Source organism: Perognathus longimembris, chromosome 5 (genome assembly GCF_023159225.1).
Source record: "Perognathus longimembris pacificus isolate PPM17 chromosome 5, ASM2315922v1, whole genome shotgun sequence".
NCBI lineage: Eukaryota > Metazoa > Chordata > Mammalia > Rodentia > Heteromyidae > Perognathus > Perognathus longimembris.
The window spans coordinates 55,928,084-55,944,543 of record NC_063165.1 but is presented as its reverse complement, the minus strand read 5'-3'; the positions used below and the strand labels follow the sequence as shown (position 1 = coordinate 55,944,543).

Below are 16,460 nucleotides of genomic sequence, written 5' to 3'. Positions count from 1 at the left end.
AGTGTGCCGAGATTTTGCTGTCCTAGAGGACCACACCCTGGCTCACAGCCTACAGGAACAAGAGAGTGAGTAATGACTCTTATTTATGGGCCTTCAGTTTTCTTGGTAGCTTGAGGCTAGTTTCTTAAGGTGATGTAGGAAAGAATATAGTGACCAAGATAAACTGTTCAGGATTTGTCTAGGCAAATGGCTTGATGAATTTATGAGGGTTTTAAAGTAAGACGGGCCATCAGGGATTAGAAGACCCTGCTACGGGTTTGGGAGGAATTGATAGACCTGAAGAGAGAGACTGTCAGTAAATGTATCCACAATGTGGTAGGACCTATCATAAAAATCTCTTCTTGTCCTCAGCAAAGGGCATGAACATCTTTTCTTGGCAATCATAGTATCTATATGAAGTCACATTGTGGACTTTTTAGACAGTGTTCTTGTGGAAAGTAAAATTAAGTTTGTATATACAGTTGAGTTTGTGATTTCTTTATCATTTATTCATTTATCAGTATGAAATAAATTTTAAAATGTGGCTAATGAAGAGTAATAATGTGGTAATAGAGCACTGGCCCTGGCTTAGAATATTGGTGAAGCAATCCTGGCACCACTTTTTTTGCCAGGGGGCCAGAACAAATGAATCTTTGCTGGCAATAACAATCCCTCTGCTGCTTTTTTTTTTTTAAACAGTAAAGCCCTTCTTAAATTAATTATGAGGTCTATTACTGACAAAAACTCCTGTTCTAACTCTTCTTTAATCATTCTTCCCAGTTGAGCATCATCTGGCATCGAATGTTCAGCGGAACCGTTTGGTCCAACATGATCTCCAGGTAGCTAAGCAGCTCCAAGAGGAAGATCTGAAAGCCCAGGCTCAGCTCCAGAAGCGCTACAAAGACCTGTGAGGATCTGGGGAGTGGGAGTGATGTGGCTATTAGCTGTGGACCCAGCAGCTGACTAGGACAGGGGACGAAATCTCTCCTGCCCCATCCCTTCTCTCACAAATTCTACAATGGCTACCCAATAGTTTTATTTGAAAATATTTCTTTGTTTTGTACCATTAACTTACTGTAGGGCAAGTGAATATCTGCATGAGCTCCTAACAGTATTAGTAGCTTTGTGCCTTGAATTTGTTTTTTATACCTCAAGTGTAGATAAAGATGATATTTCTTCTTCTGCCTCCCAATTTATTTAGGGGACCCAATGCAATAGTATACATAAAAAAATTTTATGAGTTGTGTTGGCTTTATTTACTATGTCCTAACTATGTTTATTCTGTTTCCAGAATGTTCTGGAAAGCTCTGACTTGTATACTTAGTTATATTCACAACTTCAACATTAGACTAAGCTGTTCGCTCCCTTATTAGATAGATAAATGCATATTTTTAATTTTAAGGTCCTCTAACTATAATGGCTTTTTAATCTCTTGTAATGTGTAAAAACTCACAGAGTATATTTGTTGTCTGAGTTTGGCTCTTACAACTCATGTGTTGGGAAGAAAAGAATAAAAGGAGACATGAAGAGATCCCTTAATTTAGTGTGATGTTCAGATAAAACAGGAACACTTGTTGTTCCCTCCTCCCCCTTGGTAAAAGGGTTCATTATTCTGTTTATCATTTATAGGGGGGATTTTATTCTGAATTTTGTTAAGCTTCCATATATATTGTAAGTAAACACTATTGGCTTGCTGAACCTGGCCTGAAGAAGAGCATTGGATATCAGAAGTATAAACAAAACATAGTCATGGTCTTTACAAGCCCTAGGAAAACACATGAGCACTATAAACTTAGAGATAGGACTTGAGCAACAGATTTAATTATACATTTCATGCCCACGAAGAGATTGGGAAAAGCTTCAGAAGACACACCATGTGCTTAAACTATATCTTGATGGCTAGTTAGAAATTTGTGATGATAATTCGGGGAGACTATTCCAGCCAGAAGGAATAGCATGCATGAGGGCCAGGGCCAAAGGACCTGGAATCTCACAGTAACTGTGGGAAGTTGAGTATTGCTAGAGTATGAGTATGATTAAGACTATGGTGAGAAACATATTAAGATGATGAGTTGAGGGGCTGGGGATATGGCCTAGTGGCAAGAGCGCTTGCCTCGTATACATGAGGCCCTGGGTTCGATTCCCCAGCACCATATATACAGAAAACGGCCAGAAGTGGCGCTGTGGCTCAAGTGGCAGAGTGCTAGCTTTGAGCAAAAACAAGCCAGGGACAGTGCTCAAGCCTTGAGTCCAAGCACCAGGACTGGCCAAAAAAAAAAAAAAAAAAGATGATGAGTTGAGAAAAGTTGTCAAGTGCTAGACCAAAATGGACATAGAAGTTATGTTAAAGTAATTATGTCTCATAGATTTATATTATAACCATTTTATTATAAACCATGAAAAGAGTTTTAGGTTATCACTTTGGGACCTACTTTGAAGATTTGGGTGGGTAAAGGATTACAGGTGAAAGGAAGGGACAGATTTGAGCAGTGCTGAGGCCCAGGGTCACACATACAGATAAGGTAGAACTAAAATAAATCATTTGAGATATGTCGATGGTCATCTTTCATATCATTTACAATTCTCTGTTAAACTAGTTCTGAAGTTAATGTACTGGTTCAAGTTCCTGAACCAGGTTGATGACATTGAGCACAATAAGTTTATTCAGAGATTATTATGACAAAACACTGTGAAATACAAGTCAGGATTTGGAGAGAAGCAGATAATAGCTCCTAAATGAGAAAAGAACCAGGCATGGGGTATTTCTTCCTGGAATTCCAAGGTTTTGGAAATACTTAGTTAGAAAGGAATTCTTTCAGCTTCACTTTCTGGAAGTGTTTACAGCTGGCTCTCTAAAGGGAAGGATGAGATGCTTCTGATTTTAATGAGATGGGCTTTCACTCTCAGTGTCCTAGGGCCACTGTTGAAAGCCAAGCTTATGGGTTGTTCACTGTTCCTTTTGCACTTCATTTTACTTCCTTGTGGTTTGTTACAGCTAGCTGGCTGAGCTAGAGCTTGACTCTTTTTGGAAATAAGTGCAGCTTGAAATCACGAAGCTTACCTGAAAATTTATGTTCTTATTTTCTGTATAAGGAGCTGCAGCTTCCTGGTTACCTGAGACCTGAACAGTTCATTGTGTTTCTGCTTTCTTGGAGTTTATCACTTTTATGTAGTTAGTAGAGGCTTCCTCCTGTATGGACTTTACATTCATTGTGAGGCTCAGGTAGAAGTCATTTTAACTATTTTTTAAGCAAATGACTTAATATGAGGAAACATTAATATGATAAATATGTATAAATAAGAATGTAGAGGAGAAAATATAAATAGAAGTTTGAGTAGATTTTTATTTTTTTCATTTGACTTTTTAATTTTTTATTTAAGTTAACAACTGATTAACTGCAATGAAAAAGCATTCTGTAGTAACAGAATAGTGGTTTGGAGCCAGTCCAGGGAGAATAGTCCGTGAAACTCATATCTTCAGTTAACCACCAGCAACTGGAAGTGGAGCTGTGGTTGAAGTGATAAAAGTGCTAGCTTTGAACACAAAGTTCAGGGACAGTGGTCAAGCCCAGAGTTCAAAACCTAGGATGAGAGCATGCGTGTGTGTGTGTGTACACACACACACACACACACACACACACACACACACACACACACGGATCTACAGACTTCTTATTTGGTCATTTTTTTTTCTTCTGCCTCTAAATACATGTTTTCCTATTACTGGCTTTTGTTCTGTTGCTTATATTCTCTTGCTTGCTTCCTGCCTTTTTTGTGTATACATTTCTAGTGTGTGCATGCACATCTAAATTCACTTGTTTATTTCCCAGTGTATTCAAAATGACCATTTCCTGCTTGGAGGTATAGCTCAAATGATGGGGTTTCTGCTTAGTGAACTTATTCCTTCGGTTCAAACCCCCGTATTACCAAAATGACCATTGTCTTATACAAATGTGGATTATTTTTATGTCTTCAGTTTCATTAGAATAGTTGGGGTTATTCTCCAGAGAATAAGTTACAGAATAATTCCTGTGATCATTAATTGTTTTTAATTACAAAAGACTGACATTAAACATGAGACATCTGGCCAAATTTGAGTCTCGTTGAATATTTTAAGTTCAATTGGCAAAGGGAGAATGATGGAATGTGTATGTACTTAGCAAACAAACTGCATATATAAATTACAGTTGGAGTTAAGTTTTAGTAAATTTTTAGGTTTCCTAGCTAGTGGCTTTGTATGAAAAGTGACTCAATTTTTGGAATTTTAAGTTTCTGAATTTTTTTTTTTTTTTGCTAGTCCTTCTGAATTTTTTTTAAAGACAAAAATCAGAAGGCTTCTATAGGTAGGGGCACCCTGGGTAGAGGTTTCTGAGAAAGTCAGTCTTCATTTTCAATGGAATAGCTTTTCTGACAATGTTATGTTAAAGGATCTTGGTTCTGCTAAAATATGCCAGGGGTTTCAAAAGGCTGGAGGGGCATTTTTCCTATTTCTGTTCTCGGTGTTAAGCATTACTTGCAGATTTTTTCTGTGTACTCTATATTTGGATAGTAGGGGCTATTAATTGTGTGTGTGTGTGTGTGTGTGTGTGTGTGTGTGTGTGTGTGTGTGTTTATGTGTTTATTTAGTCATTCATTTACATATAAAGCCTTTGCAGAAGCCCTGGAAACCATGCTTGTTTCCTGTCAAGAGGTTCTGTAGTGTGAAGTGATATGATGAAGAAGCTGGATCATTCCATTGCAGTCTGGGGATCAGACTCTGGTTTTGCCATGTATATTTCCTTTGTGATCTTGAGGGAAATGACCTAATATTTCTAAGCCCATTTGCTTTCTATACATTTTATCAGTTATCTATTAGCCAGTGTATGTCATTACCATGAGGGTTAAAATGAGGTAAAAGTATATGAGGGGGTCACAGTATTCAGTAAACTATGTTAATTATTTTTTAGTAACAGTATTCCTTACTTATGTTATTTATACTATTTTTATCTTTGTTTTATAGTGAACAACAAGACTGTGAAATTGCTCAGGAAATTCAAGAGAAGCTGACTATTGAGGCAGAGAGACGCCGCATTCAAGAGAAGAAGGATGAGGTATAACTTAGTTAAAACGCCTCACCCCATGTAGGAAGGGGTGCGCATCTCTGCAGCAAAAGCCCTTTGTGCATGTTGTCTCAATGGAGGCTGGATGGGCAGCAGTAGACTTTTATCACTTGGAGTGAAAGTAGTCGTAAGCATTGTTCTCCATGGCCCACTTCTTTAACAGGTGCACACTTGGTAAAGGTTTGAGAAATAATAATGGACAATTTGATGTGAGGTGTGAATTTGTTTATTAGGACTGCTGCAACAAATTACCACAAGATTGGCTGTTAATATAACAGAAGTAAATTGTTTCACAGTTTTAGAGGTTAGAAGTCTAAAATTAGGGTGTCAGCAGGGATGTGTTTCCTTTTTTTAAAAAAAATTTATTTATTTTTTGTGTTTCCTTTTAAGAGGACTTCTTATTTCTTTTCCCAGCTATGGCAATTCCTAGCAGTCTTTGGTTTATAGCTGCATCACTTCAGTCTCTGCCTCTTTTGTCATATGGCTTCTCACACAGACACTAATCATTGGTTTAAGGACCTAATCCTAATGATCAGTTTAGCCTCTTTCATCCACAAAGCCCCCATTTCCAAATAAGGCCACTATTCAAATCACTAACATTTTCTGTGCCTGGGTTTGTCTTTCACCTTTAGATAGAGGAGATCTTGAATGAAATCCAAACTAGAATCAGGGATTAGTTCTTGCTAAGGATTAGGAGCTAGCATTAGTCTCCCTGTTTCTTGGTGGTTTACTTTTCTATAAGCAATTGATATAGGTAACCTAATTCTGTGTAAATATTTTTAAGTTTTATTTTTAAAGCAGAGAATGATTAAAATTAGCAGTAGTACTTTGTGAAAAGACTTGAATTTACAGTCAACTATTTCTTTTTTTTTTTTTTTTGCCAGTCTTGAGGCTAGGACTCAGGGCCTGAGCACTGTCCCTGGCTTCTTTTTGCTCAAGGCTAGCACTCTGCCACTTGAGCCACAGTGCCACTCCTGGCCGTTTTCTGTATATGTGGTGCTGGGGAATTGAACCCAGGGCTTCATGTATACGAGGCAAGCACTCTTTGCCACTAGGCCATATCCCCACTCCAGTCAACTATTTCTTTTTATGCAATGTATTTGTAGTACTACGTACAAAAAGGTTGGTTTACATTGATTCTGTGCTACCTTCTTTCACACCTAATATTCTCTTTTTTGCCACTATCTTGACAAAAACTAGAGCAGAATATGATTTCTTTTTATTGTTATTTCTGTGTTTTGGTCATTTCTAGGGTTTGAACAGACTGTTTTAATCACTCAGCTGGTACTCTACCACAACTGTAGCCTGGCTTTTTGCTAGTTACCAGAAGATGAAGTGTTACAGAATTTTCTACCTGGTCTGGCTTTGAACTATAGTCCTTCTGATCTCAGCTTTCTTAGTAGATAGGGTTACAAGCATAAGCCATGCTACCCAGTTTGATTTCTTATCTTCAGTATTTGGATAACTTTGTGATTTGTTGTGCCACTAGAACAACCTTTGAGGTTAAGAGAAGTGTTACTGATAATTACAACTGGCCTATACTGTTCCAGCTAGCACACAGCACCCTGTGGAGCACATATGTACACAGCTAATCCGGCTGAGCCATTCCTCTTTCTTCAGATTTCTTATTCAGTGACAGATGAGTGTGAGATCATGTTGTGAGTGTATTTGGTTGTTTAATCAAGAAGCAAACCATTATTTTGTGATAATTAGAACTTCAGATAAGACTTTCAGATTATATTTGATCCTCCCTGTTGACCCAATACAGGAAGCTCGTACTAGAGGATGACATGCCTCTTTGTGGTAATGACTTTGAGATGGAAAGAAGTTGTATTTTGCAGAAAGGAGAACCATGGTAAAGCAACACTATAATGAGCTGCCTGCTTATCAATGCCACTTCTGTCTTGTGAGGAATTTTTTTTAACCTCCATTCAGGAAAGGAGAGAAAGAGATGCCAAAACACTATTACACGTATTAAATTTAAGTAGCAATTAAAGTAAGTAGTATGATAACACCATATAAAGCAAGCAGTGTACTTAATCCTTAAATAAGTGTCTAGTTCCAAGTTACAATAACATGACAAATATTTGTATAATGTCCTCTGAAATGACTGGTCCTGAGTTCAATTATAGTGATAAAAATAACAACAACAAGATTTGGAATTAGGCCATTTTTGGTATAATTTCACCTCTTTAACTTCTTGTGAATTTTAGTACTTCACTTAAGGATTAGAAAGAACTTTAGGTTTCAAATGGACAAGTAACTTTAGCTAAACATAAATAAGAGGCAGTTGTGAGATTTCAGTGAAAAAGCTTTGAGAACAGTGGTGGGTATGAAGTTAATAATTAGGCTTTCCTTTTTATTTTGTGGCCCAGGTGATTTCCCCATAAATCTGACCTTTATAACCTGGATTCCTCCTTCAGTGGTACATGTGTAAAATTAGGAGGAAATTAAATAGGCTTTAAGGGTGTTCCAATGTGGGATGATTTGAGGAGTCTTCAAGCAAGCATCTGCTTGCTTTCACAGGCTTATTACTGTTTGTTTGACCACCTTTACTATTCAGCCTATTGAATGAAATGTTTTATCTTCCCCAGTAGAGTAGAAAAGTGAAATGAGAAATACATTGATGGAGTTTTAGTAGCTGGACACATTTCTTCTCTGAAAACTGTTAAGTTGGGTGCCAGTGGCTCACTCCTTTAATCCTAGCTTTTCAGGAGGCTTAGATCTGAGGATCCTGGTTCAAAGCCAGCCGAGACAGAAAAATTCCATGAGACTCTTTACCTCCAATTAACCAGCAAAAAGTTAGAAGTGGAGCTACAACTCAAGTGGTAGAGCACTGGCCTTGACTGAAAAAGCTCAGGGAGAGGTCTGGATTTCAAGCCCTAGTATTAGCACAAAACAAAACAAAAACCCATTTGGGTACAGTTGGTTCATTTCTGTGATCCTAGCTACTAAAGAAGCAGAGATCAGAAGGATCTTCAAGGCCATCCCAGGCAGAAAAGTCTGAGACTTTAAAATAACCAGCAAAAGCCACAGCTGGAGAGGTGATTCATGTGGCTGAGCACCAGCAGAGCAAGGAAAGATAAGCATATATAGGTCCCTGATTTCAAATATTAATACTGGGGACAAAAAAAAAAAAAAAGCCTTGTTTTACCTTTCAACTCGTCTTGGCTACTGTGCCGTGATAGTCTTTTCTGATTGAAAAATGTGAGTCTTACTCTACTACAATGTTATCAATATTAAATGAATAGAATTTGCATTAATAAAAATTTGTTCTTGAAGAATGAAACAAGCAATCTTTGAGGCAGAGGAGACAGAATCAGTAGTGCTAAGTCTTCTGGCTAGTGATACCTCCTTCTCATAATCTGCCCTAGTTCTTTTTTTTCCTCTTTGCTCTTCCCTGTAGGCTAATTCGTTATTTAATAATACAACTGTGGAAAATTTCTCTGGAATTTTACCTAAATATTTCAGAGGTATTTGGGGTCAACTTGCTTGAGCAGCTTATAGCTTCCCAAAATAATCAGATATAAAGACTAAGGTCCATTTCTTCTTGGGTCAGGGATTTTGTTCTGAATTTACTGCACTGTAGAAGCAATGGCACTACCCAGCTTTGTGTGTGTGACTAAACGTTTCCCACATCATCATGCTATAATTGTAGTGTTTGTTAACAGAGCAGAAGTAAGGAAAGTAACATCAACATGCCAGGCACTTCCATGTGGAAAAGTGCCTTAATAGCATTTGGGACATTGTTCTCTTTTTCTTTCCTCCTCCTCTTTTCCATGCTTTCCCTGGCTCTTATGCTCTTGTTCCTATCTTTTATTTGTTGTTATTTTTCTGTTTAAACCTCTTTTGTGTATTGTCATAAATACAGAGGTTGAATTTCTCTTTAGGTGTTTTGCTAAAGTGGTTTATAGCCTTTTGGAGTACTCTATGAAGTTGTGATCACATGAGTAGATTAATTACACAGAAGTCTTTCTCTTCAGTCACAGCCGTATGCATTTGCCAGTGGTTGTTTCTTTTTTTTAAATAAAGTGTGAGGTATTGTGATTTCAGTTAATTGGACTTAGTAATTCTTAAATAAAATGTTCTGTGTATATCTGTGTATATTTTAGACTGTGTGTGTTTGTGTGTTTGTATTATGTTTAAACCTTGGTCAAATATATGTGAATTTAGAATTATTTTTAGGAAAGAACTTCTTTCTTATTCTTTTTTTCCTTTTGGTTAAGTAAATATTAGCATGGTCAGACATACCATGAAAGGTTGTGGCACTGGCTTGACAACTTGAAGGCATTTATATATATTTGAACTATTCAAGGATAAATTTAGTTCCCAGCTTACATTAAAAAAATGAATCTCTTATGAACCATGGTACTTATTTATAGAACTTTAGGTAACTGGAATTTTATAGCATTTCTTTTTTGTTGTTTTCGTTTTTGTTTATCTGTTGGTTGTGGGGCTTGAACTCAGGTGCTGGGTGCTGTTCCTGAGCCATTCTTGCTCAAGGCTAGTGCTCTACCACTTTAAGCTACAGCACCACTTCCTGGAATTTTATGATCGCAAGTAATATTTATACAAGCTGATAATATTTAGACACTGGCTGTATAATAGTACCTTTTAGTTATTAAAGTCTTGTTATGTTTTTAAAATAAGTGTTTTAAACATAAACCTGTACTTATGAGCAGAAAGGCAGCAGGGAGGGAGGCTGCAAGTTGGGATTCCTTCTTCTAGTCTTAAACTAATGCTTTTACTATACACAATTGGGATTACCTATTCTCCTGTTTTTTTTAGCATACTCCTTTTATTTTTCATTTAATTTTGTATAAAGGTGATGTACAGAAGGGTTACAGTTATGGAAGTCAGGTAAAGAGTACATTTCTTTTTGGATATTGTCACCACTTCCCTCACGCTGTCTTTTGTTTTTATACTATCTATGAGATCTCTATTCAATGAGTTGTTAATATGTTAATTGTTAGTTAATAAAGTAGCTTAGCAATCTAATGGGATAGTTTCTTAATCACATTTTTGGACCTTTTGTCCTTAAGTTCAAGATTTCCTCTATCTGAAACCCATTATTATTGTAAAACAGCCGAAAACTTAAAGATGAAAATGATGATATAAATCATATACATCCCAGACCCCAAGGTCCTTTGGGCTCCAGGGTACCTTGTTATGTTGAAGCCTGTCTTAGATCCCTCATCTTTGCTCATGTCTAATTGTCCTGATAAGGATATTGAGCAAATAACCTGATTTCCTACTGACTCATGGCTTTCCTCTAGCATTCTTAGATCATTACCTTACCCTTTCTTGCATTTAGAACTTTACATTTTCCAAAGGTGAGTAAGCTTGCATAGTAGGAGAGAGGTGAGAGGTACAATGGTAAATTCCCACTCCAACTCTTAATAGCAGTTAAGAGTTTGTTAATACTTGTTTTCCTTTTACATAGGATAATAATTCCACAAACTCTACATTTTTATAGGAGTGATCATAAATTTGGAAAATTCTAGTTTACTTAATGATTAGAGGTTTCCTTTATGTAAGAATTTAAATATGATAATGTGCATTTTAAGAGTTAAGTTTGTGGTATCTTTTCTATTGAATACTTTTTTCTTGAGAAACTGTTGGAAATCAGTGTTCTCCAGAACAGAGCTTGTAAGTGCTGTTCTAGACTAGACTACCCTTTCACAGGGCACAAACTGAGGATCCAGTTCGAGGTTGCCTGAGCTGCTTAGCTACATCCAAGAGTGCTGTCAGGTTTAGCTTGTTTCAGAGAAAGTCACTTTAAATACGTAGCTAAACTCATTGTACTGCAAGTTTGGAAGTGGGAAAGAGAACCGGTTTGTCCTTATAAGCCTTATGTATAGTATAGGCCCAGTTTTCTATTGAATCTCTACCTTTTTCTTCCTTAACCTAGTAGCCTATTTCTTCTCATCCAGATAGAAGCTTAAGAGTTGAGAGGTTAGCAAAGCAAAAAGATTTGAGTGCCAATTTGACAAGGTATTATTTTTCTACTTCATTAAAAGCATTTGCTTGACCAGCTAATACATTTATAAAGAAGACACATAATTCTTGGTTCTTGTTCTTCACACTGGGAGAGTCTCTTATTACTGTGGTTTCATTAGGACTGAATTCAATAGCAGGAAAGCAATTGTAAAGTTCCAGGCATGTAGTTTAATCACTTTTTCTGGTAATTGGGTCTGATACTGTTGATTTGTATTTTTTCACATATTTTATAGAGGGGACTATTTTGTTTGCTGTAAAACATACTAAGGAAAGTAGAGTGTTAGGTGCTTAGTAATAAACACAACTCAGGTGTTTGCATTTCTTTCTACTGGTTAAGAGTACCAGAACATGGAAGTTCATCCAGAATGTGGAGCTTCAACAGTATAGGAAGGTGGTCACTTGGGAAGAACACACTATTCTTCCCCATCTCGACTACCCTGATTTGAAAAGAACTTGGTAAGAGATGAGAAACGATGAATCTGGCTTAGGCATTGGTGCCTGATAAAATCAAGATTAAGAAGAATGAATGAAGTGTTAAAACCATATTACTTTAAGATTGAATAGTTCACATGTCTCATTGTACAGATTAAGAATTGAAACCCAAGGAAATCACTTTCATAGGTACTATTCCTTTCTGAATATCTTCTTTCAATCACCTCTGGTTTAAACAAGAAGGAGTTATGGTATAATTTTTCAAAAGTACTAGAAATTCATAGGGGTACCTTGTGTTAGATAAGATTATATCCTTTTGCTCTCATTCTGAATTGTAAGAGTTGCTCATCTAGGATCTGACATTGTATTGCAAAAGCTTTAAAGTGTATTATCAAAACTATAAGTATGTGTGCACATAATATACATAAGTAAATGTAGTTTCTAAAGGTCTCTAAGAATGAGTTACCGAGACTTCCCAACCAGGCTTACTTGATCTTCAGCTTAGGAGGAATGAACACACACACACACACACACACACACACACACACACACACACACAACACACACAACACACATACACACACCTTAAAATTCTGCTGTAAGCCTGATGTAGGGTGGGCTAGGTTTGAAAATTTTTAGATTGAGTTAGATTTAAATTTCAGTTGGAAAAGAAAAGTTGTCTAGATTATGTAACAAAACTATTGAGTAGTCTGTGACATTTGAATAGCAGAGATTAGTGGCCAGAAGCCTGGAAACCTATGAATACAGCACATAGCAGTTTGCCAATAGAATGTCAAACTCTCCTTTATCAAGCTTACTATTTCTAAATATTTATTTCCATTCCCTTTTGTCTTTGTAGGATATAGCTCGCCTTTTGCAAGAAAAGGAGTTACAGGAAGAGAAAAAGAGAAAGAAACACATTCCAGAGTTCTCTGGAGCCAAGGCTTATGGAGATAATTACTACTATGAAGATGGAGGTAACAATACCACATCAGGGCCCACTCTGTTCTTAGACCGATCCACAAGATATCCCTTTAATTTGTTCCATAAAATGACCACAGGGCTCTGGGAGATATCTCTTATACCCAGGCATGGCATACATTTAGATTTGTGACAGTATTTTGTTTAATGTTGGTGAGTTCATCTATTCCTTAGTTGTACAACTACAGCCATTTTTATAACTGTCAAGTCATGTGTATGGCTTTGTACCACTTGGCATGAATTCTGTGCTTCAGTTACTACTCTTACTGTGCAAAGCGGCAGGTGAGTCTTTGAATTTAGCCTTTCTCAAGGAAGTCTGGACTGTGCTGTTTGGCCCAGCACTGTTCTAAATAATGAAGGTGCCTTATGCATCAGTTACTGAGTAACACAGCTCCTTCCCAGGGTCTTGTCTTCTAAACTTAGGCCAGTGACAACCTTCTGATGATAAACACTATTAAGCTTCGAGATTCACTGCTCTCTTTTTTGGATTTGAGGCTATCTTATTTGATGATCACGTTGAATAATTTCAGAAGGAAAGATATTCTGTAGGGTTTTACTACTTTTGCAGTGTGGTGGTGGTGCTGTGATGGTGGTGGTTGTGGTGAAGGTGATTCTTAAAAATGTGTTGGGAAAGGAATATGTACAAGCATAGTTGAATTCTTTTCTAATATTTGTCAAAGACATTTCCTGAATTTCATTTTCCATTGAATGAAGTTCAGCTTCACATACTTTCAGAGTTAACAGTTAACAAAACCTAAAGATAACTTAGAGTAAAGAATTTGATGTGATCCTAAGAGTTCTGTCAACTGTTTTTCCATCATTTCACTTCAGAAAGTAAAGACATGTTTGTCCTTAGTGAGGGAAAATAATGCATTATGTAGATGGTAGCATTACTAAGTATAATCTTGCTTAATCTTACTTATCAGAGCTCAGCTGTATTTAGTAAGGCCAATTTAGTAAGTAGATTCATTATCTAATGCTTGGTGGTTTCTTCCATATATAAAGTTCTAAACTTGCTAGTGTTTCTACATCAAATTATATCTTAGTTTATTTAAAAAGAAAGATTATTGTTATATTTTGCTATACCAGAGACCAGAAAGAAGGTAAGGGGTTAACTGCCTTTCAGTTTCAATTTAAATCTTCAAAATATGGTTATTTCTTTTGGAAGACATGTTTGCTATAAACAAAAATAACTATTTTAAGCATATCAGTCTTTAAAAAACATCAAGATGTGAAGCAGTAAAGTATGCGAAGATATTAATGTTAACCTGCCTGTGTTAAAGCCTTTGTTGTCTCGAAATGAGACTTAAGCCTGTTTGCTTTAACTTGAGTACTCTAATCCGGATTCATATCTCTAGAGCTGGAGCTATGTTAAGAATTTAAGTGGCTATAATATAGAACACCTAAAAGTTAAAAATGTTTCTATTCTTTACTACTTTTGTAAGCTTGTAGGGGTTAGCATGAGGGTGACTGAGAATATTGAGGAACAGGAAATAGGGACCTTGTGAGCCTTATATGTGTTTGTAGGTTGTAGGATTCCTTTTGCCTTGGCTGTGGATGTTGAGAGACTTATATTGCTCACCATGTTCTCATTTATGTGCCATGAAGTTAGACCAGGTTGAATACCACCGAAACCATACTGTAATGGATTCTCCATATTTACAAAGCAGTACTTACGTTTTTGCAGTGGTTCTTTCCCAACACATCTGTATATTCTGTAGTTGTATTTCTCTATCTTTTAAGTAGTTTGATTTTGCCTTACATAATAATCACACCTTCTAGAAGTGGTTGTCCTTTCAGCTTTTATGTATGCTATAGTAAATCTTAAAAATGATCTATAAATTTGAAATTATCCAAAACATTTTCAAAATGCATATAAATTGTGAAATGGTATATATTATTTTGTGCATCCATGTTTTTCTTTCAAAGCCAGTTACTATGTGTTGTCATGTTGATGATTTTTCTTTTAAAAGTCATAGTCTTTAAAGTTATATAAGGCTGTGATTCAGGTTCTTTTTTTTCCCTTATAACAACTAAAATTTTAACAAAGTTACTTACTGTAATTTCTAAGCCTTTTAATCTCATCTGTAAAATGGAGGTCTAAAAAATAGAGCCTTCACATAGATGTTGAAAAACATCGATTGCAATTTTGGTGTGAAGGATGTGTAAACTCTGGTCTTCTTATGCATATATCGATGTTTTATGTGAATATTTTGTTTCTATAAACAAGCCATCTTGAATGACAAACATGGAACCAGTTACAAAATATGATCTATATGTACATACGTGTCTGTTGGCAAAAAAAGGAGTTAATTATATTTGCCAAATAACTTTGTCTCAAGAAACATTCTCAACAGTGTTATAGGATTCAAATAAATGCTCCACAACTGTTTCTTACCACTCAAATTTAAAGATACCACAATAACTGATCTGTGAAATACATATATATGCGTATATATACATATATACAAACATGTACATACATATATATACCTATGTATATACTTATACTTAACATATATATGCATACATATATACTTACACTTAACTCTGAAAATCTAGGATAGCTGTAATAATCTGTACAACATATTTCCCCAAAGTAAAACTGTTAAGGATCAGTTAACTTTGTAAAATGAAAAACAGAAAAAACAAAAAGCAGCTTCAAAAATTCATGTTGAAACAAAGCCCTGTCTATTTCTTTTAGGACTAAAAGTGTACTTCATTCATACAACTCAGAACAGGCCCATTGGTGTCAACACTGTACATCTTTGTTCCCAGAATGTGCTCAGAGTAACATTAATTCACTGTGGTGGCCTGTTCTTTCAGTTGTGAAGACAGACTTAAAAGTTGGCTTAATAGAGAAGATGCTTTTTTCATAGTCATAGAGAGAATGTGTTGTATTTTACTTGTGATTTTATGCTCCATACACATTTAACCATAAGAGATCACTCTATAACTTGCAAATTGTATAGAAGACAGATTTTAATGTGGACTTACCTGTGAAACAAATTTACTTTTCTTCTGGAAAATGTAAGAGGAAACTGAGGTTTTTTGAGTGGAAGCTAGAAGGTCAATATTACACTGAGCACACCCTGCCCTTTATTTTGTTGTTTTATCAGGTTCCTGTTATCAAAAGCAATAAGCCAAAACAATTTAGAGCCTTAAAAGCTGTATTAGTACTTTCCCATGGATTAGCATTTCTTTTCATTATTAGCAAAATGTAAAATTTGTAGAAAAATATTAACATCAGCATGTTTTTACATTGTGCATATTAATTTACTTCCTTGGTTTTTGTCATATTCTTGTGTCTAAGTGACCTGACAGAACAGCCATGGATGAATGTGCAGATTTAAAGTTTGCATTAAGCTTGAGGACATGTATTTAGCAATGATCATGTTTTTTGAAATATATTTTGGAAATGACTCCTTTTATGTATGTTATTCTGGCATTTCTCTCTGCCAAGGTTCAGCTAAAATCAAGAACAGAATTACCTAAGATAACAGGGTCATATGCTCACTTAAAATTCCCCTCTCTCTTCTCCCACACTGAACTATAATACAAGACAGCTCTCTGAAGTAGCTGCTTTATTTGGGCCTTATGAAAGGGGAAGACAGAGAGGACCATTTCTCTGACTTAGGTAGAAACCAGTAATGTTCTTATGTATCTTTATTTTATTTCCAGTGAGGATATTTGAAAGCCTATCACAGAAATCACAGAGTTTTTTAAATAAGATTCTTGACTGTCTCTATACACACTGGCTCCAAATTGGTTTTATAAAGTAGAACTTAGTATTTAATGGCTGTATTTTTTGTTATTGGCAAATATAAAAATACTCTGTTAATTCTACCTAATCATGATCAAGTAATTCTTTCCAATTTAATATACTTCATATTAGTTTTCTTTTGACCTTTTTGGCCATGTATCTACAAACTGATGGGTGCATGGGCCATTCCAGTGAATGCTCATCCT

General features: G+C 36.0%; 1 protein-coding gene and 1 long non-coding RNA gene across 3 annotated transcripts in view; one reads left to right on the top strand and one right to left on the bottom strand.

Annotated features, from left to right (window-relative positions):
- The window catches only part of Ccdc50 (coiled-coil domain containing 50), a 57,917-nt gene that overhangs the window by 27,333 nt on the left and 14,124 nt on the right, over nt 1-16,460 (top strand). For both annotated transcript variants that reach the window (XM_048346942.1, XM_048346941.1), the window contains exons 2-5: nt 3-65; nt 760-886; nt 4,979-5,069; nt 12,370-12,487. In XM_048346942.1, the coding sequence (XP_048202899.1) occupies nt 3-65; nt 760-886; nt 4,979-5,069; nt 12,370-12,487 (399 nt within the window). The remainder of the gene's footprint in view (nt 1-2; nt 66-759; nt 887-4,978; nt 5,070-12,369; nt 12,488-16,460) is intronic.
- On the bottom strand, nt 3,710-15,129 carry LOC125351873. Its single transcript, XR_007211036.1, has 2 exons — nt 14,971-15,129; nt 3,710-3,765 (listed from the first exon to the last, which is right to left on the bottom strand). It is a non-coding gene; the product is annotated as an uncharacterized LOC125351873 (long non-coding RNA).